The 23,348-nt window shown below is 39.4% G+C and overlaps 3 protein-coding genes across 3 annotated transcripts; 2 read left to right on the forward strand and 1 right to left on the reverse strand.

Annotated features, from left to right (window-relative positions):
- The first annotated feature begins 2,989 nt into the window (after nt 1–2,989).
- npy8ar (neuropeptide Y receptor Y8a) lies at nt 2,990–11,889 on the forward strand. Its single transcript, XM_056736944.1, has 2 exons — nt 2,990–3,084; nt 9,873–11,889. The coding sequence occupies exon 2, from the start codon at nt 10,002–10,004 to the stop codon at nt 11,142–11,144; it is 1,143 nt and encodes a 380-aa protein (XP_056592922.1). The 5' UTR covers nt 2,990–3,084; nt 9,873–10,001; the 3' UTR covers nt 11,145–11,889.
- Nucleotides 11,890–14,505: 2,616 nt separating this feature from the next.
- On the reverse strand, nt 14,506–17,953 carry marchf5l (membrane-associated ring finger (C3HC4) 5, like). The gene is made up of 7 exons (XM_056735769.1): nt 17,797–17,953; nt 17,349–17,448; nt 17,067–17,269; nt 16,360–16,490; nt 16,095–16,278; nt 15,398–15,564; nt 14,506–15,316 (listed from the first exon to the last, which is right to left on the reverse strand). Exons 2-7 carry the CDS (start codon nt 17,378–17,380, stop codon nt 15,155–15,157), a joined length of 879 nt encoding a protein of 292 aa, XP_056591747.1. The 5' UTR covers nt 17,381–17,448; nt 17,797–17,953; the 3' UTR covers nt 14,506–15,154.
- A 416-nt stretch (nt 17,954–18,369) lies between these two features.
- actr1b (actin related protein 1B) lies at nt 18,370–23,151 on the forward strand. Its single transcript, XM_056735974.1, has 11 exons — nt 18,370–18,562; nt 19,464–19,528; nt 19,645–19,720; nt 19,845–19,970; nt 20,061–20,185; nt 20,281–20,497; nt 20,659–20,751; nt 20,891–21,065; nt 21,149–21,210; nt 21,299–21,339; nt 21,478–23,151. The coding sequence occupies exons 1-11, from the start codon at nt 18,515–18,517 to the stop codon at nt 21,578–21,580; spliced, it is 1,131 nt and encodes a 376-aa protein (XP_056591952.1). The 5' UTR covers nt 18,370–18,514; the 3' UTR covers nt 21,581–23,151.
- Nucleotides 23,152–23,348: the final 197 nt, after the last annotated feature.

The following is a 23,348-nucleotide window of genomic DNA, read 5'->3' on the forward strand; positions in this document are numbered from 1 at the left end:
GAGAAAAATTCATGTTTGACATCTGATAGGACGCAAGCCGCCTCTAGAATGGAAATACTTTTGAGCACAAGTGAGTTTTGATGAAACAAATGCTTAGTTTAAAAAAGTGCTATCTAATATTTAAATAACATTCAATCAGTAATTTAAAAAATCAAGCCGATGAAAGCATCGTATATGATGGAAAATAAAAGCTAGCAATCTTTCTGTTTGAAGAATAAAGCATCATATTACCATATTTTTTACTTAGTGACTTAATGCGTTTTTGTTTACATTCATAAATAAGAGGAATGGGATCTGTTTGGTAACTGACATTCTTAAAAATATCTTCCTTTGTGTTTAGCAGAAAAACAAAATGTATGCTGGTTTGTAACAATCTGAGGGTAAGTGAATGGTGACAGAATTTTTATTTTGGGGTTACCTATCCCTTTAATGTTTAAGTTTCGAGCTAATTAAATAAAATGTAATTTGAAATAGCTACAGCATGTCCTATATAGCCTATATGATGATATGACCCTGTGGTTATTAAAGGCAATTCTTATAAATTCAGAACAGCAACCAAATTATTCTAATACTCAAAACAAGTGAATCACAGGTTATGTTTGCGGAATAAATCCATCGACAGACAATCACGTGTGGTCAAACATGCTTGTGCTGTCTCCCCATGTTTCCTATTCATTATTTCCCTCAACAAGACATCCAGATCATATGCAAACAGTGAGATGAACGTGACATCCACCCAGAGGAAGAGGGATGTATAAGCAGAGATTGGTGCTTGTGTAAATGTCAGAAACATTGTGCAGATGTCATTGGGTCACAATGGAAGGTTAGCAGAGAAATGTCATTCTGCGTTATAGCTCCATATCCCAAACTACTGAACATTTTAAGAAATAAATCTGGGAACACTTACAAAGCGCTTGCATAAATGTGCTTTAGAAGATTTATATTTTGTGTTTTAGAGAAAAGAGAGGTGTTGTTGATATGGTTTCTCTTGCTTTTTATTTAACACTTGCAGCATTAATTTGCAAAGGGATGCATTACCTTGAAATCGACACACCTGACCAGAATGAATGAAGCGAAAACATCATCAATATATGTATAAAATATAGATCGACTGTAGTGCACGTTGTATAACCAAAGGGCTGTTGTGTGTCGACAGACACTGTCTTTTGGTTGGTGTTTTGAATGTACAATCTGTCTATTCCCTGGCTTCAGGTTTGAGAGATTAGAGGTAAAATGACTAAACAAATGCAGCATGACATCAGAGATTTAGTGAGCTCTTTCCGGCATGTCTTCTAGGAGATCTTTCAGGGATTTCCCCAGAACGTTCATTTTAAGATTTGCAAAAGGGAATGCTCGTATGTGCTTGATTTCTCAAGAGAAAGATCAGGGCACTTAGTTTCTAAAAGGCATCGCACGGTGACCAAATATCAGCCTCCTCCCGCTTTATCACATAACAATCCTTAGTAGAATAGATAAATCATTTATTTTCCATTGTTTAACATATGCAATTAATACATATTTTTAAGAGTACACCTCAATTTAAACTAGAAAAGAACATTATGTAGGCATATTTGGTCAAAAGAGATGGCTTAAGCTGCAAGAAGTGCTCAAGTTCTGCACTTGAAAGCTCCCAAAATAACTCCAAAGGTGCTACTGAGAACAAAACACACATTTCAACTGAAGGAACTCAAATCAAAAACCAAATAAAAGATCACAAAATTACATTCTGACAGCTTCCCCCTGGCAAGGTCTCTTATATAAGAAGTACTTCACAAGACACGTTTGCCAAAAATAGCAAAGACACAGACAGTATCATCTCGGGCAAGCACCCCGTACGTGAGTATAATATTAGCCGTGTTGGGTTCCAATCTTCGGGTTCTCACCTGCCTCAGAAGTGTCTCACACTCACACTCATATCTCATCAAACATTGGATTGCAACAGACGGCCTGCTCTTTCTGATTTCTTTTTCTATTTCTCCTGAGATGAAAGATTGTTATTTGTAATGACAGTTTCGTCTCCGGCTTGCCTTCATTGTCTTGCATGCGCTGCGCCAGGTATTATCGTTTGTCTGCAATCCTTTCTCCAAGTCTCTAAAACTCATTATTTACACAAATTGATGTGATTGCCAGTTCTCGACAATACACCACTGCAGATTTCCTGGATTTCATCTATTCTTAAATCATACTGACATGTTGGAATGAGCCTCCAGGAATCATTTTGATCCCTAATTGTGTCAAGAACAAGTTGTCAGCGGAAGTTATAACCGTGTATGCTTAGTATATTTGTTTGACTAACTAATCTTTGTTGAGAAACCAGTCGCAGTTGCTTGGGAAATACAAAGCAGTGCAGCTGAAGTGAGGACTGGGTATTGTATGTTCATATTTTAATGGAACATATGGTACGTCTCAGAATAACACAATGCATTATTACTAATAATAACTAACTTTTTATGTGGAATTAGTTATAAAAGAGAAGTATATCAAATTATTTAAAAAGCCTCTTACATAGTTTAAGAGAACGTGTGGAGTATCATACAAGGATAAAAGCAAGCACTTATTTTGATCATGCTTGGAAAAAAACCTTAAAGAATATTTTATAATAAATGTTAAAAAGGTATTTTGGAAATTAATGTTTTATGAGAATAATGAATATTATGGTAATACATTGCACATAAATTCCACGTATTTCAATTATGTAAAAGTAAACTAGATAATTCATAAACACACAGTGGCATTAAAGCAATAAGATCTTATTAATGAACCTTTCGCGTAACAGGGTGCGATTGAATATAAAACAGCAAACGGAACCGAGAAGATGAGCTGAATGTTCCTGTGAAATCTGCCTGTAAGGTTGGAGAGATCGACGTCCATCACAAAGTTTTCCAGCGAAAGATGTGAGCATCTCTCTATGTCCTCTTCATCTGACACACACACGTCCCGTTCAGAGAGCCACACAGCTGATGCTGCTGATGCTGATGCTGCTGCTGATGCGGGGAGAGGGAGTTTCAGCATCATCTCACTCCCTCATTCAGTCGAGTTCGGGCTCTCCACCGCATCTACGCGAAAGAAACCCCAGCTTCACTGGTAAGATCGCACGCATTTAACCTTCTGTTGAGATTTCTTTATTTCTAAAGCAACCCTGTTTTCATTACGTTGAGATGACAGCTGAACAGGTTCGTCGCCTGACACAAGCACATGTTTAAAAGCGTCTGATGGAATTTCAGGGATTCCTCGCGTTTGTGTGTTCGGCAGTTAGCCTATGTGACCGATTTTGTCATTATATAATCTGATGCGCGGGATGTAATAGCGAATGTGTGCTTTAGAAGAAAAGGCGTTCAGATCAAACTAGCCATGCGTTTGTGAGGTTAAGTCCATCAGGAATTTTAATGAAACTTCTGGTTAAGTCTCTCTAAGCATGGGATCTGTCTCGTGTTACCTACAGTTGCAGAGATTTGTGCAAATCTTAAAGCATCTCTTCATAGAGCGTGAACTGTTCATCGCTGTCAATAGAAATTGTAAAGACGGTGAGAGTCTGGTGAACCCTTCGATTGAGATTTGAGATTAAATGATTTGACAACTCCAGATTAAAATGACATGATGGGAAACAACACTCTTAAAAATAAAGGTACTTCATGATGCCATTTTCATACATTTACATTTAGTCATTTAGCAGCCGCTTTTATCTGAAGATGAGGGAAACAATGGAAGCAATTGGAACAAGGACAATATAAAGCCACAAAAAACTGGTTTTATGTAGCCTACAACATAGAAGATAAATGGATCCAAAAAAACAACCTTTAACATCCAAAGAACCTGTCTGTTCTTCAAAATAAAAAGGTAAAAGAGATGGTTGATTCTTTAAAGAATTTTTGATTGTTGTTCGTCGAAGCAAAATGGCTCTTCTATGGCATCGCTGTGAAGAATCTTTTAAGCATCTTTAAAAGTGAATTTGAGCAGGCAGTGATAGTTTAAATGGCCATCGAGAAGGTTTTCCTTAAACAGGATTTAAAAGCAGTCACGTAGGCCTACATGTGTATGTTTTTCGTTCAATCTGAACAATGGCGTAATCTCAGATGATAATCTGTTATTCTTGTCAGGACTAGATGTGTTTTTGATGGATTGCAGCCTGAGAGACGCGGGATTATAAACTGCGGATGCTGTGCGAGGACGAGGGATGTAATTGGACTTTATATAGAGCGTTGTGTCCTTGCCTGAGTCTTTGTTATGATGTATCCCTCTTGGCTGGTTTGACTGACAGCTGTAAAAGAAAGTGAGCCGTGAGTGGAGTGTTGGTGTCTGTAATTACCTCCAAACCTCCAAGACTAACCTTTCACCTTTGGGAAAATATCGTTCAGGCAGACTCTGTGAGGATCAGATGTAATTTGGCAATATGTCACTTTAGATTAGTTTTTATCTGCAGGCTGGTTTCCCTACATCCCATACAGTTTATTTAACCAACGGGATTGTTCTTCACACATCATTTTGATACATTTTGTAGATAATGTGTTGTGTCGAAAGAGCCTTGTCTTGTCTGAGATAAAAATAAATAAAAACAGTGACAACCGCATGCTTATTAATATTTTTCATATTTAATTTTGAATTATTATAATTTGTTAAAATGTATAATTTACTTATATCAGGACAATTTTAAAGAAATTCAAAAGTAAAGGGTTGTTAATATTCATTCCAGTAAATAAAATAATTTTTTTTACGAATCAACTAGTTCTTTGATGCCATAGAAGAACATTATGGTTCCTTAACGAACCTTTAATATCTGAATGTGAGAATATTCAGATTACAAGAAAGTAAAAAAGAGTTGAATGAATATTTTTTATGGAACTGTGAAAAACATGTAAAACACATTTATTTTCAAGAGTTTAGGGGGTTGAAAATGAAGCAATATCTGGGGGAACCGCTGCTATTTCATTGTTTTGTAGTTTGTACATCTTTGAACATTCAAATTCCTTTTATATTCTTCTGCAGAGGTTCAAGGTAAAAAATGTTAAGATGTGCTGCGTTGAGCGATTTGGCATAGAGTCCGTGCATCTGTCTGATGTGAAACCACATTTGAATGTGCGTGGAAGCAGTACAAACATGAAAAGGTGCTGATGAATACATCTAAACATCAGCAGACGGATGTAATTCAATTTGATAGATTGTCAAACTTTGTCAGCCTTTATCAAATGAGATGTCTGGATGAGAACTTTGTATGACACAACTCTTATGCTTGTGCATAGATTGCGAACGGCCATCTTTCCAAAAGCAAGAAGACATCGTGCGAATCATTAAAGGACACCCTGAGGCCTTCAGACAGAGGACGGGGTAAAGTTTAAGACGGGAGGTGACCTGAGTTTCAACCGGAGCCCCGTGACTCACATTCTGACATTTTGAAAACGCGCAGGAAAATGATGCTTGCTGTCGCAAAACACACAGTTCAAATAGTTCAACTCAACGGAAAAAACATCTCTTTTTACTCCCACACATGTAATATCTTAACCTTTTAATTCGTCTTTAGGAGGATAGATCTACTGTAAGAAAATATTAACACCGCTATTATCGAATGAAGGATCACATCTGTGGGCTACAGAGAAGTCTAAATCACAAAGGTTTTTGACAGTAGTAAATGATGAGGACTATATTTATTTTGGGGTGAACTGTCCCTTTAAGAAATGTATTTCACAAAGCTGTAAACTTTCTTTTCTGCACTGTTTATGGCCTCTCACAAATAATGGATTTGAACCTCGCTGCCCGAGGCCATTTTGAGATATTGTAGCAGGGCTATTACTTCCATCCTGTAGTGAATTGCAATCCACTGTCCTATATGGGGACTCATATATATGGAAACTCAGCTCGGGTCTCAGTGCACCATCAGCCTGTCGTTTTTCATCTCTACAAATCAGAGCGCTGGTGAACCTGCATCCATATTTCAGTTTTTTCATGTCATTGTTCAGTTACCAAAGGTCAAGAGAGAACTTGTTGAATAGAGACACAATTGACACTACACAAAAGCTTGTTGAGATATGTTATGGCCGTGTAAACAACATCTGTTATTTCGTTGGGGTTTCAGACAATGCATTACTGGATTACAACATGCAATGTTTAAAAGGATGTACATACAGTAACTATTACATTTATATTTTCTGAAGAGGTGCTTGCTTGTGCATAAAGGGATAGTTCACTCACAAAGGAAAATACCTTCGTTATTCATTCGCCCTTATTTCAAACCTGAATGACTTTCTTTTGCAAAACACAAAAGAAGAGATTTTCAGTCATGTTGGTAAGCAAACGACACTGCCTCTGTTGACTTCCATTGTATGGACACAAAACCAGAGGGATTTCTCAAAATATCTTCTTTTGTGTAGCACGGAAAAAAGAGTCATGTGCATGTTTTAATGACCCAGGGGTGAATACATTTTTATTTTTGGTTGAAATATCTGTTTGACTCCCTGTCACAAGAATCTTCTTGGTTGATAGCATGCGTTTGCTATGCGTTTGCTATGCGGTTGCTAGGGAATCAGGGCAGTTGCTAGGGTTTTACAAATGTCCCTTGAGTCTCTGATGTTCTGTTGTTCGTCCAGCTCGGTCCCATCCTATACCATTAACCATAACAATTTTAAAGACACAAAATATATTTAGAAATATAATGCCTCACCTCTCTTCGACAATCCTATAACATCAGTAAGACGTGTTTTGCATGCATTTATTTTTTCCATCAATATAAGATAATAACGGCGATGCTTACCGTAGCAAATACTTCTGCATTCGGAAATCATTGTACGTCTGAGGAAATGATTTGCTTAGGGTTGCTCTGATTCATATTTGTTTATTAGCATCAAGAGTCCATTTCATCAGAGGTTATGATAAGCCGTGGCAAAACTCAAGGTTATTAGAACCCTGTCAATTACCCCAGGGACTCACGCTGGCTAATACCAGTCAAATTGCATACTAATGCCTGAGAGCACAATAAAGTACCAATAAAAATCACAGTTTACCACTAGTATTCCATTGAAGTCTAGCTGATAGTAAACTAAGAGACTTCTCTCAGTAATGCTAATTGTCCGGCCAAAGTGTTTGCGCCCAGAGGAACATTTTATTGATCCGCGGCTGCTCTTACATTGCTCAGGAGATTGTTCTCAGTTGTATTCATTGAAGTCTCAGATGTTTCTCCTAAAAATGCGTATAGGAAAACTAAAAATAGAAGCAAATGAGAGAATTGTTCAAACACACAACGAGGTGTCAAATGAATGTAGATCGTAGAGGTAAAACAATCAGGATTTGAGAAAATTTTATAAGAAATATTTAAGTTTATATTGAGCGCTTTAATCGTATTGACTTTGGATTGCAGACGAGACAAATCTGAGCTCGGTTTGTGGCATTGAGATCCCTTTTGAAAGTCAAATGGACACGTTAATGAGATTATGAGAAATGAGTAAGACTTGTGCTCTCACTGAATCTCATTGGTTTTAAATAGACGTCTCATCTAAATTTTCATGTGTGGGAGCTCGAGTTGGGCTCTGAGAAGGAGCTCGCCGTAACGGTGCGAAATATCCAAACTAACAGACCTTCTGTCATAAAAGTTCAACTCTTCAAGGTTATTGGGAAAATGCTTTGTGCAGTGTACTTTGTTGTGACCCAATTTACTGGATCTGACCGGCTGGAGGTTGTCAGCACTTCACAAACAGTGATAAATGTTCTGTTGTGTTTTGATCTTTCGTGAGGAGAGTTTTACACAAGCCTTCTAGTTCTATTCCGCTCCCGAAAACCCAGTTTTATGTCATTTGTGTCCTTTTTTGTTTCAGTATTGATTTTGCATTATAATGACCATGAACGGTTGATGTGATGTAGTTCCCTGTGGTCGGTTATAAAAGCATGTCGCTCAGGCTTAGCAGTGTTATATGAAAATGAGATGATTAATTTATTTCTGCCTTATATAATTTCACACGCTCCCTTCTTTCCTGAGTCACTCTTCACACAGAGAAACCTCATTTCTGATGCTTTTGGGTGTAATGTGTGCAGTTAGCTTTGAGAAAGTGGTGTTCGGTGGTAAAGAACCTGTACTTTTTTTTTTCTCAAGTGAATATGAGACCAGTATATTGAGTCGCTCTATGGCTTGCGATTTTAATAAATGTCGAAATGATTCGTTATTTTTGATTCATTCATTCATTTTATGAGGTCACATGAAGTCGTACAAATTCTTATCTCATTTGTACGTTTTAGTACAGTCTGCTCTCTAGGTTTAAGAGAGGAGATTTATTTATACTTTTTCTAAATGATCGTATATTTTCATATGATTCAGACTGGAAAAATCTCGCAAAATAGTTTATTGTGTAATCGGTCTAGAAATACTGTAAAGTAGAAGTGAGAGGGATCAGGTCAGACTCAAACCTTGGTGCATGGAAACTGACAGCTCCACGTCCCCCACATACGAGCACATCCCACTGCGCCACAGCGTCCATCGCTTTACCAAAACCATTCAACGCTTCTCTTTCACTGCTATGCAAGCACTTGTGTTTCCTTGGGGTTATGCAAATCGTAGCGCGCCACTTTGAAAAATGTGCTCTGATAAATAATTCTCTTTAGCGTTGTGAAGGATTGAAGCTTTTGAATGTATAATCTCAGCCTGGCATTCCTTAAGTGAGTTTCCCACTCCATGAGAGATGAATGACCGGTGTGGAAGCTCAGACAGTTGGTTTGGAGGAGAGAGAGGATATTAACAGTGGCTTAATTACGACACTTACTCAAGTCACAGACTCTGTGTAGCCTGTCGTGAGAAATTTATTACCCGAGTGACGGCAGGAGTGAAATTGCACGCAGTTTGTAGGCATTAAAGGAGACAAGTGAATTGAGCGATGATGAATGGGTGAGATGAAAAAAGCTCATTCATTGTAGAGTGACAGACTGTGGAACTATATACTATTTTACAGTATAAATACTAAACAAAAAAATGTTACAATCAAAAATGTGATAACTACACATTATTTGCATTAGGTTATTTTCAACCCATCTTTGGGTCAAAAGGGAGGAACCCAACAACTGGGATGTAAATTAACCAATGCTGGGTTATTTATAACCATAATCAATTTTCTGCAATATTTTTTTAGTGAGTTCGGCTCTTTTTGACCCAACGCTGGGTTGAAAATAACCCAGAATTTTTTAAGTGGTGCTAAATTGAAGACTATGCAATACAAACAATGATTTGAGTTTGTAAAATCAGTGCGAGTAATATTAAAATATAAATTGTTATTATTTTCCACAAGTCAAAGAGCTTTGATTAAAGGCTAAATAACTTTTTGAAATATTAAAATAATTGTAAATAAATGATCTGCACATTTGACTTATGTATAGCTATATATGCTATTATATTTATTTATAATTAATATAATATATAATGAATACTTTTATTGTATTTTATTTTTTTATTATTTTATGAATAGTTTGCAGAATTCCTCTCTTAGATTCACAATTAACATTGATGTACGGTGATATTAATCATTTAATTTTATTATTCGAAAGCCATGTGAGGCCAAAGAAAGGAGAACTTGAGAATTCTGTTGAGAATCCTCCATCTGTCAGCTTAACAGAGACAGCGACCTGTCAACCTCCTCGGGGACTTTGTGTGCTGAGAGTGTTTGTTGGGCTCGTGTGGTTATCAGAGCAGATTCAGATAGATCCGGTTTATAAGAGACTGGAGATAAAATAATGTGATTCACAGTCATTCACCATGCTTTCTAATTTGAGCTCACATTTCAAGCCTACAAACAGCTTGAACACATAAGCAGAACCTTGTCAAGATTTACTTGCCGAGTTAAATCCTTCCCCTTTAAATCCCTCTCAACATAATGCTTATTTTATATTTTCTTCTGTTATCCCAGGTGGAACAATAACTGGCCCCCGCGACCAAATGGCGAACCCCGAACAATGAGCTGATTTCACAAATTCTGCTGTTTGAAGTATACAACAGAGTGGCCTTTCGAGGACCATTGTTTGTGAAATAAACAGTGATGGATGCTCCTCCGTCCCCCACGCCGGACAACATCAGCAACAACACTGCTGGGCCGGGCCACATGACATGGGCGGAGTCCAACGCCTGCCCTCCTTCAGTGAGCGGCACGACCCTTCTGATCGTGGCCTACAGCACAGTTATAGCGGTAGGCTTGGTGGGCAACGCTTGTTTGGTTTTCATCATCTCCAGACAGAAGGAAATGAGGAACGTCACCAACATCCTCATCGCCAATCTCTCCTGCTCGGACATTCTCATGTGCGTGGTGTGCCTCCCTGTGACGGTCATCTACACCCTGATGGACCGCTGGATCCTGGGCGAGACGCTGTGCAAGATCACCCCGTTCGTGCAGTGCATGTCCATCACGGTTTCTATCTTCTCCTTGGTGCTCATTGCGTTGGAAAGGCATCAGCTCATCATCCACCCCACTGGTTGGACGCCGGCCGCCGGGCATTCGTATCTGGCCGTGGCGGTCACTTGGATGGTGGCCTGCTTCATTTCTCTGCCGTTCCTCTCTTTTAACATCCTCACCAACGCACCTTTCCAAAACCTCAGCCTGCCCTTTAACCCGTTCAGCGACCACGTGATCTGCATGGAGCTGTGGCCGTCTGAGCGCAACCGACTGGCCTACACCACCTCACTTCTCCTGTTCCAGTACTGCCTGCCCTTGCTGCTCATTCTGCTCTGCTACCTGCGCATCTTCCTGCGTCTGCGCAGACGAAGAGACATGGTGGAGCAGGCCACCGAAGCGCGCCACAGGAAAGCGCGGGGCGCCCAGCGTGTCAACGCCATGCTGGTGGTGATCGTGGTCGCCTTCGCTCTGTGCTGGCTGCCGCTCAACGTCTTCAACACCATCTTCGACTGGTACCACCAAGTCCTGCCCTCGTGCCAGCATGACGTCATCTTCTCGGCCTGCCACCTCACGGCCATGGCCTCCACCTGCGTCAACCCGGTGGTGTACGGCTTTCTCAACACCAACTTCCAGAAGGAGCTCAAAGCCAGGCTGCAGCGCTGCCACTGCGGCTGGGGCGTAGCGGAGACCTACGAGAGCTTTCCCCTTTCGACGGTGACCACAGATGTTACCAAGGTCTCCTCCGTGCAGCCGGGGTCTCTGGTCAGAGTGGAACAGTGTGCTCACTGCTGAAGAGAGGGCAGGAGAGACGAAACGGAAGAGAGGTGGGAGGGGAGGGGTTGAGGATGAGCTGGCACTGTTTCCATGGAGATGCTGAATTGCTATGTGGGTTTCTGCATCAGTTCTTACCCAAGAGATCTAAAAACAACCTCTACCCACTGTTGCTGGGTTCCGGGGTTCACGTCGACATGAGAACGCAGCGGGGCGTTACGTTAACGACATCTCGAGATGCACGCTGGAAGGTCAGGTGTTATTCCAGTCTGGATGTTGGATGTATCTCATTAAGAATGTGGTTGTTATCATGACGCTGACACTTTCAAGCAAATACATGAGACCAATTTGTCTTCGCATCCATTATGTTGAGTGACACGATTTACATAAGTACTGCAGATGTTTCAGCCAAAAGCATAGAGATGGAACGATGAAAGTCATCAACATGTGTTCAGAATCTTCTCCAAACTATTCTGTATTTTTCGATGTTGTGCTGTTGTGATGTTGTGATAGTTTTTTTTTCAAAACTATTGCTGTTTATCTCATTGCTTTAGTGGGAATTTCAACGTTGTGCCTCTGTAACGTTCAAGCATTGGTGTAAGCTTAACAGCACAGTCACCTTCTTTTGCCATTGAAACTTGGTTTTAACATATTTTTACGTCTTCAAGATGGTGCAGAGTTCAGTTTCTAACACAAACCTTTGATCTTTCGTTACTGTTGCCTTATGATTGGTAGTTTTGGAAGCACAAATAAATTCGGAGACATGCTATCCGTGCAATTTTCTGTGACATGTGTCTTTTCTCTTTGCTCTGTTGTTCAGTAGCATTACTGGTAATTAAACTGAATGTTTTCCCAATAATTATTGAGGATGAACTCATTTGCATATACAACACTTGTGTGTCTCTGTTGCCCCTGCACAAAGCTCTAACTGCCTGTTTATTGAGTACATTTATGCAGCTGTGGGCTGGGAGGACATTACATTACATCATTTTTTCACATTTCGGCATTTGGCAAACAGTTTTATCCAAACCGGTGGTATATATGTTTCAATCGTTTGTGTGTTCCTTAAGAATTGAACTCAATACAAAGCACCACCAATTGAGCTACAAGATTTGACATTTAATAAAAAAACTGTATGAAAAAAAAAAAAATTTATATTTCAATTCAAGATTTCCTTAATGAATATAATTGAAATTTATTTTAAGGTCTACCAAATGGTAATTGGTATTTTATCACATGCTCAGAGACATCCGTATCAATTATGCCGAACCAAGACACACTTTAATGTGCCATATGTCACATCTCGGGTGACCAACTCCCAGCCGTTCTAGTGTGAATGGTGCCTGTGTAAAGGACCCCTTCGGGGCTACTCATCTCAGGTCTCTTGACCCGTCTGGCTGTTTTCTCACCTCTCATTGCAGGACCAGTTTCTCATTAGAGAAGTGTGGCACGTAGAGAAAAGCTCTTTCCCCACTTCTGATTTCAACCTTGTTTTTTCATTCTCGCTAAGATGCACTTCTCTTAAATTCCTATTGATTTTAAACGCATCACTAACAATATCTGAAAGCGTTGGAAGACAAGATATTTCTGGGTCGGTACATTTACGTCCAAGCCGAAACCTCAGGGGACCTACCAGCAAAAGAGAGAGCTATGAGATTAAAGAAGACGGATAATCATGGTTTGTCCAGAGGCAGAGGACTTGTGTCCTCCTTATTTATAATTCTCATCGTTCTGGTGTCTTGGCTCCTTGTGTGGATTATCTGCAATGCTTTAATAAAAACAATTATATATTCACTTATTTAAAGATACATTTAAAGAAGCCCAGCAGGTGTGCTATGAATATAACTTTCATTTCTTTAATGCAGTACATAAACATATGATATATGTAACCGAGTTACAGGTAATAAAGTTAAACCACAGCATTTTTCTGAAAGCATGTTTTTGACACTTTTAAAATGACAACACAAGAATGTGTTTAAAGGTTACTTGGTTCAAAAGCTACAAAGTCAACAGAAAAGCAAAAGCCCACTCACATTAGTCATAATCAGTCTTTGTTAGATATGGCACCTTTTCTCTTGTGCTGTCACATTGATATTTCTACGCACATTACATCCTTCTACCATTTTAAGGTGGTTGAAAACACAGCGGGTTTCCAAAATAATATCTGCATTTTCTTACTCTTTGTGACGTAAGTCTGAAGATATAACCTCATTATATAATTCAAAGAAATGGCCTTTTATCTATTTGACATTTGAAATGGTTATTTCAGCACAATTTTATGACACCCTTAGAAACGGCAGATCAGTTTTTATGTTCCTCTGCTGATTTCTTTGCATTATGATGCACATTTCATCTGTAGCATCAAGTGCGAGCACTGAAAAAATACAACAAATAAATGAGTTTGTGAACTGCTTCTAGAATGTGACCTTAATCTTACATATCATTTATATGTAAATGGATCCATGATTGAAACACTCAAATCCTTGCCTTCTTGGCCATGTCTTAGAAAAAAGGATGCATTCTTTATAGATTTTACAATTTATAGATTTTTACATTGCTTTTAAAACTTAATTGAGACATGAGTCATCATGTGTGCCTCACATCTTATGCACATTGCCCATTTCAAAAGCAACAGATGCAATGTGGGAAGTTCATGAACATTATTATGTTCCATGCATTCAACAAAGCCTGTCTTCCGTCGTTCTATTTGCCAAAAACAGGGCAAAAGCAATCCCCGAGGACTATTGTAGATGCTGTGCGAATTAAGTTAAACACTGTCCCACTGGAGGTTTATTTTTAAACACAGATGAACTCATCTTGGGTAAGCTGCTGTCTTTACTCAGTCTGTCGTTTACCATCTGCAAACTTCTGCATAATTTATATGTTTCTTCCTTTCTCGAAATATAGAAATCAAAGATCAGAAGCAAGCCAGTTTATTTATGGGTGTTTTCTTGGCTATGTCTTTTCCTTCAAAGGAGCACAGGGGGTGATGTCTGACAGTGGGAAATAAAGGGCCATTAACATTTACATTTACATTTAAGCATTTGGCAGATGCTTTTATCCAAAGCGACTTACATTGCTTTATCCTATACATTTATACATTAGGTATTTGCAATCCCCTGGGATCGAACCCACAACCTTGCGTTGTTAACGCAATGCTCTTACCACTGAGCTACAGGAAAGCTATTAAAACAGCAATGGGGATGTGGAATATTTCTGCACCCCACGAATCACGATAATTACCGGTTACCATTTCAGCTAAACATAATTAGACTGCTAACCTGTCCTCACATTACCATTGATGCCCATTTTATAAATCATACTTCTGAATCATTATTTTCCTGTTTTCAAAAACAACATAAGTCATATTATACACCTCAAATATGTTTTTTGTTTTGTATTGGCACATTGTTTTCATAACAATTCAGCACATTTCCTCAAATGAAATTCATTACAGTAATGAGAGAAAATTTAAATGATCTTTCAAATTGTTCATACAGAATAACAATAACAAACAGATTTTGTGAGATTCTCCCATATACCAAATTGGACTTCTAACCACCCACATAAGAAAATTATGAGAAGAATATTTAAGATTAAATTCTACGTTTATTTTTATATGTCACTTATACTTATAGAAAAATGTAGAAATCAATCAACTTTAAGCAGAAAAATAAATGTGCATAATGTTTGGGTGACCATGCTGGTATGTCTGCTGTCTAAATTAAAATGTATTTCTTCACAGGCCACACAAGTGCACTGTGCAATATTACTACCCTTACATCTGGCACCATCTGGTGGTGCTTTTTGCTATTACAGGCACTTTAAAATGCAAACAGCCAGCCTCTCACAGATGAGACATTCTTGTGTTTAACAAAGAATATGTTGCAAAGTGAGCTTGTCTGAACACTGCATAAGGGCCATGTGAAACACAATAACAATGTCTTTAAAACATTTGTAAATATGAATCATTTTATTCTGAACAATCTTATACTATAGTGCAGTTGTTGCTTGCCCAAAGTGCATTGTCTTTATTCGTTGCTGCTGTCATCGTTGCTATCTTCAATATTGCCGTCTGCTCTTCCCTCCGGTGCGGGGAAGTTTAGGATGTGTCTGTTGGCCTGTATGAGGTACTGCTGCTGTTTGAAATACACTTTCAACACTCCCTTCATCACCACAAAGGCAATGCCACCCTAGACGAAAACAAGTCTGTTAGGCATCATGCTTTTAACCTGATAATGTTATTTTAAGGGTTTTAAAAGTGACTGACTCACCAGGATGGTACGCTGAAGGTTAGACGTGACCCTACGGAACAGGAGACGACCGACCAGGTTGGCGACGGAAGGGAAGACCAGAGCGCCGCACAGGGTACGAGACACCGAGAGATGGTCTCCTCCATAACTGCCCTCCACTGGGATCCGGGGCAGAGAACGCCCCATCCCTTTGCAAACAAATACATAAATAAAAACATTACTTTTCTGTGAGCACTTTGAGTGGTGTTGTATTTTTATAGAAAGGTTCATAAAGTGATAGTTCACCCAAAAATGAAAATTCTGGCATTGTTTACTCACCCTCAAGTCATTTTTAAACCTTAAGGACTTTCTTTCTTCCGCAGAACACGAAAGAAGATATTTTGAAGAATGTTGGTAACCGAACAGCACTGGACCCCATTCACTTCTATAGTATGGACACAAAACCAATGCAAGTGAAAGGGGCCAGTTAACAACATTCTTCAAAATGAAAAGAATCATTTTCATTTTGGAGTGAACTATCACTTTTACATCTGTTTATTATTAACAAGTTTTCTGTATGATTATTGAGGTTCTCAAAGATGAGCAACACGGTCTAAAATCTCATTTCCACATCCACATGTTCAAATTAGGTGCTTGAAGTCGACATACAAGGAAGATTTGTCATCATTGTCTTGCAACTACACAATCTGACACAATTGTGACCTTTTTTTTCACATACCAGGAACGAGCCCATTAAAGATCTGAAGTTTGGAAGAGTGACGCTGCCAAAGCCGCACGACGTAATCCTCCCAACGTATCATTTTTCCCAGTACCAGCATGACTGGAATGGTGGGCAAACCCATGAGCAGGAAAAGAGGGTCTGCACGCTCCATCACATCTAGACCCTTCTTATGGCCCACTACCTTAAAACAGAGAAAATAAACTATAAGCACTGCTGTAAGAATGATTGAAATGGTTTTTCAGATTTGACGACATTAACACACCTGCATAACTGTGACAGCACCGTAGGTGACGGCTGACCAATAGACAGTGCCCACAACCACTCCAGCCGCAGCGAATGGGCTTGCCCTGGATAGAGCTCTATCAACCTGCTGGAGGAAGTACACCAAGGGCCCTGGAGCGAGGCCAAACAACCACACATTTAACACTTGGATCACTGTTAACCGGTAAAAGGAATACGAGTCAATAAAGAGTAAATCATTTGGGATTTTTAAGGTCCTACTTTGGTTTACGGAGTGTCCAACAACAAGTTTACGTACATACAGGCTGTAAAAAGGCTTTCATTTTCTAATAATAGGCAGTGTTTGTCCGTGTTGGGTGTAACTACCTACTAAGTAAACAAATGACTTTTACTTTTCGACTCGTTTGCATGATTCACAGTGGACTCTTCTTTTCCCCAAGTCAATAACTTTGTTATTCGTTCGCTTTCGGCTTTTCAACTCGGCATTCAAACACAGCAACATTACACACTGCATGAAATGTCATTTTAAGGACATTGTAATAGTACCTACACATAATCTGTGCACTGTTTTCACACAGTCTTTGCTGATTGTCTGAGAAAATCTCTGAAAATGATTTCAATGTCATACTGGCATAATGTAGGTCAAACGAGGTGTGGATGACAGGATACACAATAAAGAGCTTCAGTCAAGGAAAGTGTCCTTCCAGAAGGTAAAGTGCAACTACTCACCCGTTTTGGGGAAAACTATACTGTATTCGGTTCCACATTGTGGGCAGCTCACAGTTCCACCGCTGTTGCCTTTCTGCTTTTCGTCGAGCCATCGCTGTAAGCAAGCCTGATGGATCCACTTTGTACATCCCTTACAGCGGCACGGGCTGACCCATTCTGCAGCCCGATCTTCTTTCTCCGTGGCAAAACACACCCAGCAGTGCCTGCCATTGGAGGGAATAGGATTGACTGTGTAATTATGATCCCCATTAAGCAAAGTGATTTAATAAAACTGGAACTCACTTCTCTGGAGGTTCATCTTCACAGGCCATCATGTGTCAGGTTTTGTATGGGGTCTCCAGATCAACCATGAGTGAGCCACGACTGGCTCAGTGTACAAGACCTGTTCAAGGAGATAATATGTAGCACCTATGACTGCTGTTATTTGTATTATTATATATTATACTGTTAATTCCAATTATTAACGCAGATTTATATAGCCGCTCCACATCAGAGTAGACTGCTTGTGTGACGTCAGATGACTGTGTGTCTACCAGCTGTAGTCAGTCCATATATCGTGCTCACTAAATTTAGTTAAAAAATCAAGTTGTGTTTTTTATCTCAGAGCAGTTGTTTTATGGAAATAGGCCCAGTTTAAAATCCATACATAATTTCAAGAGTATAAACACACTAAGACTTGTAAATAAAACAACGATGGTCATTAAACCGGACACGAAGTGTCGACACAAACCTCTGTGATCTGGAGCTCTTCCGAATATTTAGCAAAGTTAATCGTTTTCGAATCTGTGTTGGATTGTTGATCTCTGGCTGATTTGACACTTTCAGTTTCTCGGAGGACAGAACAACAACCTTATGAGGAACGGCTTCCTGAATAGATACTTCCGTCTCTGAAATAAAAGTCCTCAAACTTGACAGAATTGTGGTAATGCCAAAAGCTTGTTTATTGTTCAAAATATTTATGTTACTATACATTATTACTTGACACCTATATGTGTTTGCATTTATTTTAAATGAGTCATGTTAACCTCCATGTATTTGCCACTAATCGACTAAATGATTTAATGATTTAGATTACAATTGAGAAAACCAGACATAACAGCAATAACATGGTAATAAAAGCATGAAACTAAACAAAAACGACTCATTTTTTAGCTAGTTGTGTCATTTTCAACGTTTTATGAAACCTCTAGGTTGTCATACCCCGCCCACGACCTATATTTCCGCCTGACTATTGGTTACATCTCCCGCCACTCACACTACAGCTACGTGGGTTTGATTGGCTCCCTGCGCCGTTAGGTTCGGTTGACGCATCACCGCTCAGCCTGAGGTTTTTACTGCCTAGTGCCTAAGCAGCGACGGTAGTTTTTTATTTACATGAGCAGAAAATCATAAAGCGTGTTTCTTGCGATTTGAGTTGACCGACAAACGCACACAAGCGCAGGCTGATCATGGAGTCGTATGACATTATAGCCAACCAGCCGGTTGTAATTGATAATGTGAGTATGATGTCAGCCTTCCACACCCAGTCTGTGCTAACAGGCTAAAGCTAATACCATTGTGTCAAGCCTGGGTTCGCCGATCAACGCTAATATGTGTCTGTGATGTTATTTATGAAATTATATATTTTGAATGTGTGCACAGTCTGATGCACTTCTAAAGGCTCAAAATAACTTATTTGTGGAAAGAATAACAATGGGGTGTTTTGTCTGCATTGATTTATATTCAGGCATTAGCGGGTCAGAATGATGCATCATTGTATATCTGTTCTGACCGTTTGTTGTGTGATTTTATTTCACAACCCTCAAATAAATGACATTTCTTTGTTCACATTAATAATTCTCTGCAGGTTGCGTGGCTGTCAAATGTTATCTGTCAAATACAAGGCCGGATTTTTGCTCAAGTTGTTGTTGCTAAAATGACCGGCTGTGACCCCGCCTTATAAAAAAAGAGTTAACGTTACATTTGACTGTGTATGTTATTTTATCTAAATGAGATATTGAGGGTAAATAGAAAATAAGATGTAACGGACTGCGAAAGATCAAACGTACTTAATAAATTTATTTTATTTTAAAAGTCCTCAAACCAAGCATGTTTATCTGACAAGTTACTTTTTTATTATTATATCAACTTGTTGCAGAATAATTCAGATGAAATAATATCTGAGAGATCATTGGACATTTTCCCTTGTGTGTTTGTGTTTTGTAAATGGTTGAGTTTCTTGTTTTCCCCTCTAGCTCTAGATCTCATGACTGGGGCTCAAGCATTCATGATTCATTTTTAAACACATTTAGTACATTTGCTTTTATAGTTAAGATTCATTTCGACACACCCCCTTTATAATAGTAAGTCATGTTCTAATCTCTGTCCTTGTCTTTATATATCTGATATATGTTTTAGGGTTCTGGTGTTATCAAAGCTGGCTTTGCTGGAGATCAGATTCCCAAATACTGCTTCCCGAATTAGTATGTACTCCGTTTATTGCTGTTCTAGCATACATTTAACCCTTTATTGTAAACTGTAGATTATAATAATATATGTTATTTATTTTGGTGTATTAATGGTGTTGTATTAAACCTAGTGTGGGACGACCCAAACATGTTCGGGTGATGGCTGGTGCGCTTGAGGGTGATATGTTTATCGGACCTAAAGCGGAGGTATTAATCTGTTGAAAGCATTGTCTTCCTTTAGTATTTTAGTCTTTAAAATATGTTATAGTAATGTAAAGCTTCATGTATTGGTCTCTGTGTATCTTACTTTTTATATCTGTGGAATCCTCAGGAGCACAGGGGGCTTCTGTCTGTACGCTATCCTATGGAACACGGAATTGTGAAAGACTGGAATGACATGGAGCGCATCTGGCAGTATGTCTACTCGAAGGAACAGCTGCAGACCTTCTCAGAGGAGGTGAGACCTGGTCCTTTTTACTCATTACTTTGACACTATTTGCTTTATTTTTCAGAGAAGTAAATTAGTTTTCTCTTGCTTTTATCTTAGCATCCTGTACTACTGACCGAGGCACCCTTGAACCCCAGTAAAAACAGAGAAAGGGCGGCAGAGGTTTTCTTCGAGACTTTCAACGTTCCAGCGCTGTTTATCTCCATGCAGGCAGTGCTCAGTTTGTGAGTTCTAAGATTTCTTTACAACCAGACATCATGTGGTGTTTTCGTGGTCAAAAGCATCTCCCTCACACAGAAATGTGCTTCTTGCCTGACAGATATGCCACAGGCCGAACCACAGGTGTGGTCCTAGATGCTGGTGATGGGGTGACACACGCCGTCCCCATATATGAAGGATTCGCTATCCCCCATTCCATCATGCGCGTGGACATCGCCGGGCGTGACGTCTCTCGATACCTCCGCCTGCTCCTGCGCAAGGAAGGCTACGATTTCCACACCTCAGCGGAGTTCGAGGTTGTGCGCACCATCAAGGAGGTATGAGGTTCAAGAAATCAAGGCATAACAACAAATCATTTTTAAAATCCTTCAGCTGCAGAATATGAAGCTTTGAAAATGTGATTTAAGAGTTAGATGTTGCACATTGCAAGTAGTGTCCGTATAAATGATCTTTTTTAACTGGATGTTTTATTTTCCAGAGAGCCTGCTACCTTTCCCTCAACCCCCAGAAAGATGAAACTCTAGAAACTGAGAAAGCACAATACACACTCCCAGATGGAAGCACTTTAGATGTAAGTGACAATACAATTACCAGCATTAAAAAAAAAAGTGAAATGGGTTGCAAATGCAATTTTATTGATTTGTTTTTTAGCTTTAATTCATATGTTATTCTACCAGTTGGTTTTACTTACCGCTGTTAATCTTCTTTAGATTGGCCCAGCGCGGTTCAGAGCTCCAGAGCTTCTCTTCAGGCCCGATCTGATCGGAGACGAGAGTGAAGGCATTCATGAGGTGCTGGCTTTCGCTATTCAGAAGTCAGACATGGACCTGCGACGCACGCTCTTCTCAAACATAGTGCTGTCTGGTGGCTCGACACTCCTGAAAGGTGCAGCAAAAATACAGCTTTCTTTCTCCTCTCTAAGATCTTCTGCACGTGATAACTGAAACTCTGTTTACTCTTTCTTGCAGGATTTGGAGATAGGTTGTTAAGCGAAGTGAAGAAACTTGCACCCAAAGATGTTAAAATTAAGGTGAAGCAATGACAGATTTTTTTAATGCTGAAATGTTGTTGCATACATTATGAACTGTGTCGCTAACATTGTTTCTCTTTGTTTTTAGATATCAGCACCACAGGAGAGACTTTACTCCACATGGATAGGGTAAGTATACAGAACCAGTCAAACATTTAGACACGATTTGGTATTTGTTTGTAGAGCAATATATATATATACAACAATGTCCTGCTATAAAAAGAGTTCTGTTTTAATTTCCTACGTTTCCCACCATGCCTTGTGTAGGGGATCCATCCTGGCTTCACTTGACACGTTTAAGAAAATGTGGGTCTCCAAGAAGGAATACGAGGAAGATCGCGCCCGCGCCATCCACCGGAAGACATTTTGAACAGGGATGAAGGGCACCAGTCTCCCTCATCTCAGCGGTTTCACATCCCTCTCTTTTCCTCGCTTGGCCTCGTTCTGTTCACTTTCCCCCCTCCACCTGTCCCGCCAAAGGAACCTTCCGGGCCTCCCAATCGCAGCAAGGCATGCCTTCATTGTCCCCTGCCCGGCTTCTCGTTGGGACACCCGACTGGGACAGGGCTCGGTCAGGCATCCCTCGCCCGTTCCGCACCCATTTACGCCCATCAAATACCGAAACGCTTTTCAGGGCATCAATCAATACTGTTAACTGTTGTTTGATTTGAAGCCACTGCTTACCATTCAGCGCTTAAATATTTATTACACTATTTACCCTGCCCTGTATGATATTGTCATATCTATTCTAATGAAAAACATGAAGGTGAATGTTATGTTGTAAGAATTTTATTCCAAACCAGATTAGATCGATAACTTTCGTATGTCGCAGTTGTCAATGTAGATGAGATCGTGTGGATATCTTTAGTCAAAGTCAAAATAGTATTTTTATTCTTATTCATTTGACTTTGCTGGTTATTGTTTTCAGGGCGTTCATGGCGAACACACACGATAGAAAAAGCAATCGTTCACCACTACAACGATTCACTGTAACGGACACTACCGTGTTTACTGTTCCACTTTACCGTGTCCTTTCCCTTGACTGTCTCGATGCTGAAACCCTTCTAGCTCAAGGGAAATACACGGTGTGTACTAAAACAGGAATTGCACGGGATGTAGCTAGATTTATTGCTGCTTGAGATGATGACAAGTGTTATTCTTAGCATACAGTACATTTTAACGTGGAATCATCGGTTTATGCTAAGGGACGAGGGTTGGGCGGTTTACTGTTTTGTTGATATGTTGCTCTACGAGAATTATGTTTCTCAGCTTTAAATTAGCCAACATAACTTTTTCCCTACGTTAAATGTCAAGTTCTCTCACAGAAAGCGATGCAAACCCACTGAATGTTTTAATCCATTTCCCATAAATCATTGCTCTTATATTGTTCACTCATCCAGCAGACCAGTTGACTGAGGTTTAATGAAGTCATCCATTGAGCTTTTAAGAATTGATTAGGCTTCATCGTTGTGGCGCTATTCTACTGTAAAATCACCCCCCAAATCTGCATTACTGCATGAACGGAATGACTGAGATGTGTGTTTTTTCAATGTTATTCTAAACAAAATGTGGGTAAATAAGGGTCACCAAATGGAATTAGAAGCTTGCGGCTCTTTTGACACTAGAGTTTCTTTAGGGCTTGTGGAAAGATCTGCTGTTTAATGGGATGTGGTGGCAGGGTTGCATTCAAGTCCAATTTGTTCAACCTAGGATTCGCCTTACAGTGTCGTCATTGGAAAACCAGAGCATCTTGGTTGTATTTTTTTTATTCATAAAAAATCATAAGCCTTGTGTACAGTGGATTGCTATTCAACAATATAAAAAACAAACAAAAAATAAATGACAAAAAGGACTAAAATGTACAAACCTGTTTCTTCAGTCGTTGCTTTTTCTTTTAATTTTGTAAATTCAGTATGATAAATAAATTAATGCTGTCTGAAATACTGTTTCTCTTGTCTATCATACCAACACAATCCAAACACATGTGGTGTCTTTGCATGCTGAATGTATTAACAGTGGCTTTTAAAACTGCTTGAGTTTTGTCACATTTAGTTGGTGTGACTGACCGGAAACAAGTTTCTAGATGTCAAAATTCTAAAGTTTCCTAAACATACTACTTTTACTTTTCCTATTTGATT

The sequence above is a fragment of the Triplophysa dalaica genome, chromosome 22, assembly GCF_015846415.1.
Source record: "Triplophysa dalaica isolate WHDGS20190420 chromosome 22, ASM1584641v1, whole genome shotgun sequence".
Classification (NCBI taxonomy): domain Eukaryota; kingdom Metazoa; phylum Chordata; class Actinopteri; order Cypriniformes; family Nemacheilidae; genus Triplophysa; species Triplophysa dalaica.

What these genes read in the sequence shown, in the direction of transcription:
- npy8ar (XM_056736944.1), top strand. Translation starts at nt 10,002, where the DNA reads ATGGATGCTCCTCCGTCCCCCACGCCGGACAACATCAGCAACAACACT.
- marchf5l (XM_056735769.1), bottom strand. Translation starts at nt 17,380, where the DNA reads ATGATGGCCTGTGAAGATGAACCTCCAGAGAA. An exon ending in TATAGTTTTCCCCAAAACGG is followed by an intron (nt 16,491 to 17,066) that starts GTGAGTAGTTGC and finishes GCCTCGCTCCAG; the next exon opens with GGCCCTTGGTGTACTTCCTC. An exon ending in CTTTAATGGGCTCGTTCCTG is followed by an intron (nt 15,565 to 16,094) that starts GTATGTGAAAAA and finishes TTGTTTGCAAAG; the next exon opens with GGATGGGGCGTTCTCTGCCC.
- actr1b (XM_056735974.1), top strand. Translation starts at nt 18,515, where the DNA reads ATGGAGTCGTATGACATTATAGCCAACCAGCCGGTTGTAATTGATAAT. An exon ending in ATGCAGGCAGTGCTCAGTTT is followed by an intron (nt 20,186 to 20,280) that starts GTGAGTTCTAAG and finishes CTTGCCTGACAG; the next exon opens with ATATGCCACAGGCCGAACCA. An exon ending in CAGATGGAAGCACTTTAGAT is followed by an intron (nt 20,752 to 20,890) that starts GTAAGTGACAAT and finishes AATCTTCTTTAG; the next exon opens with ATTGGCCCAGCGCGGTTCAG.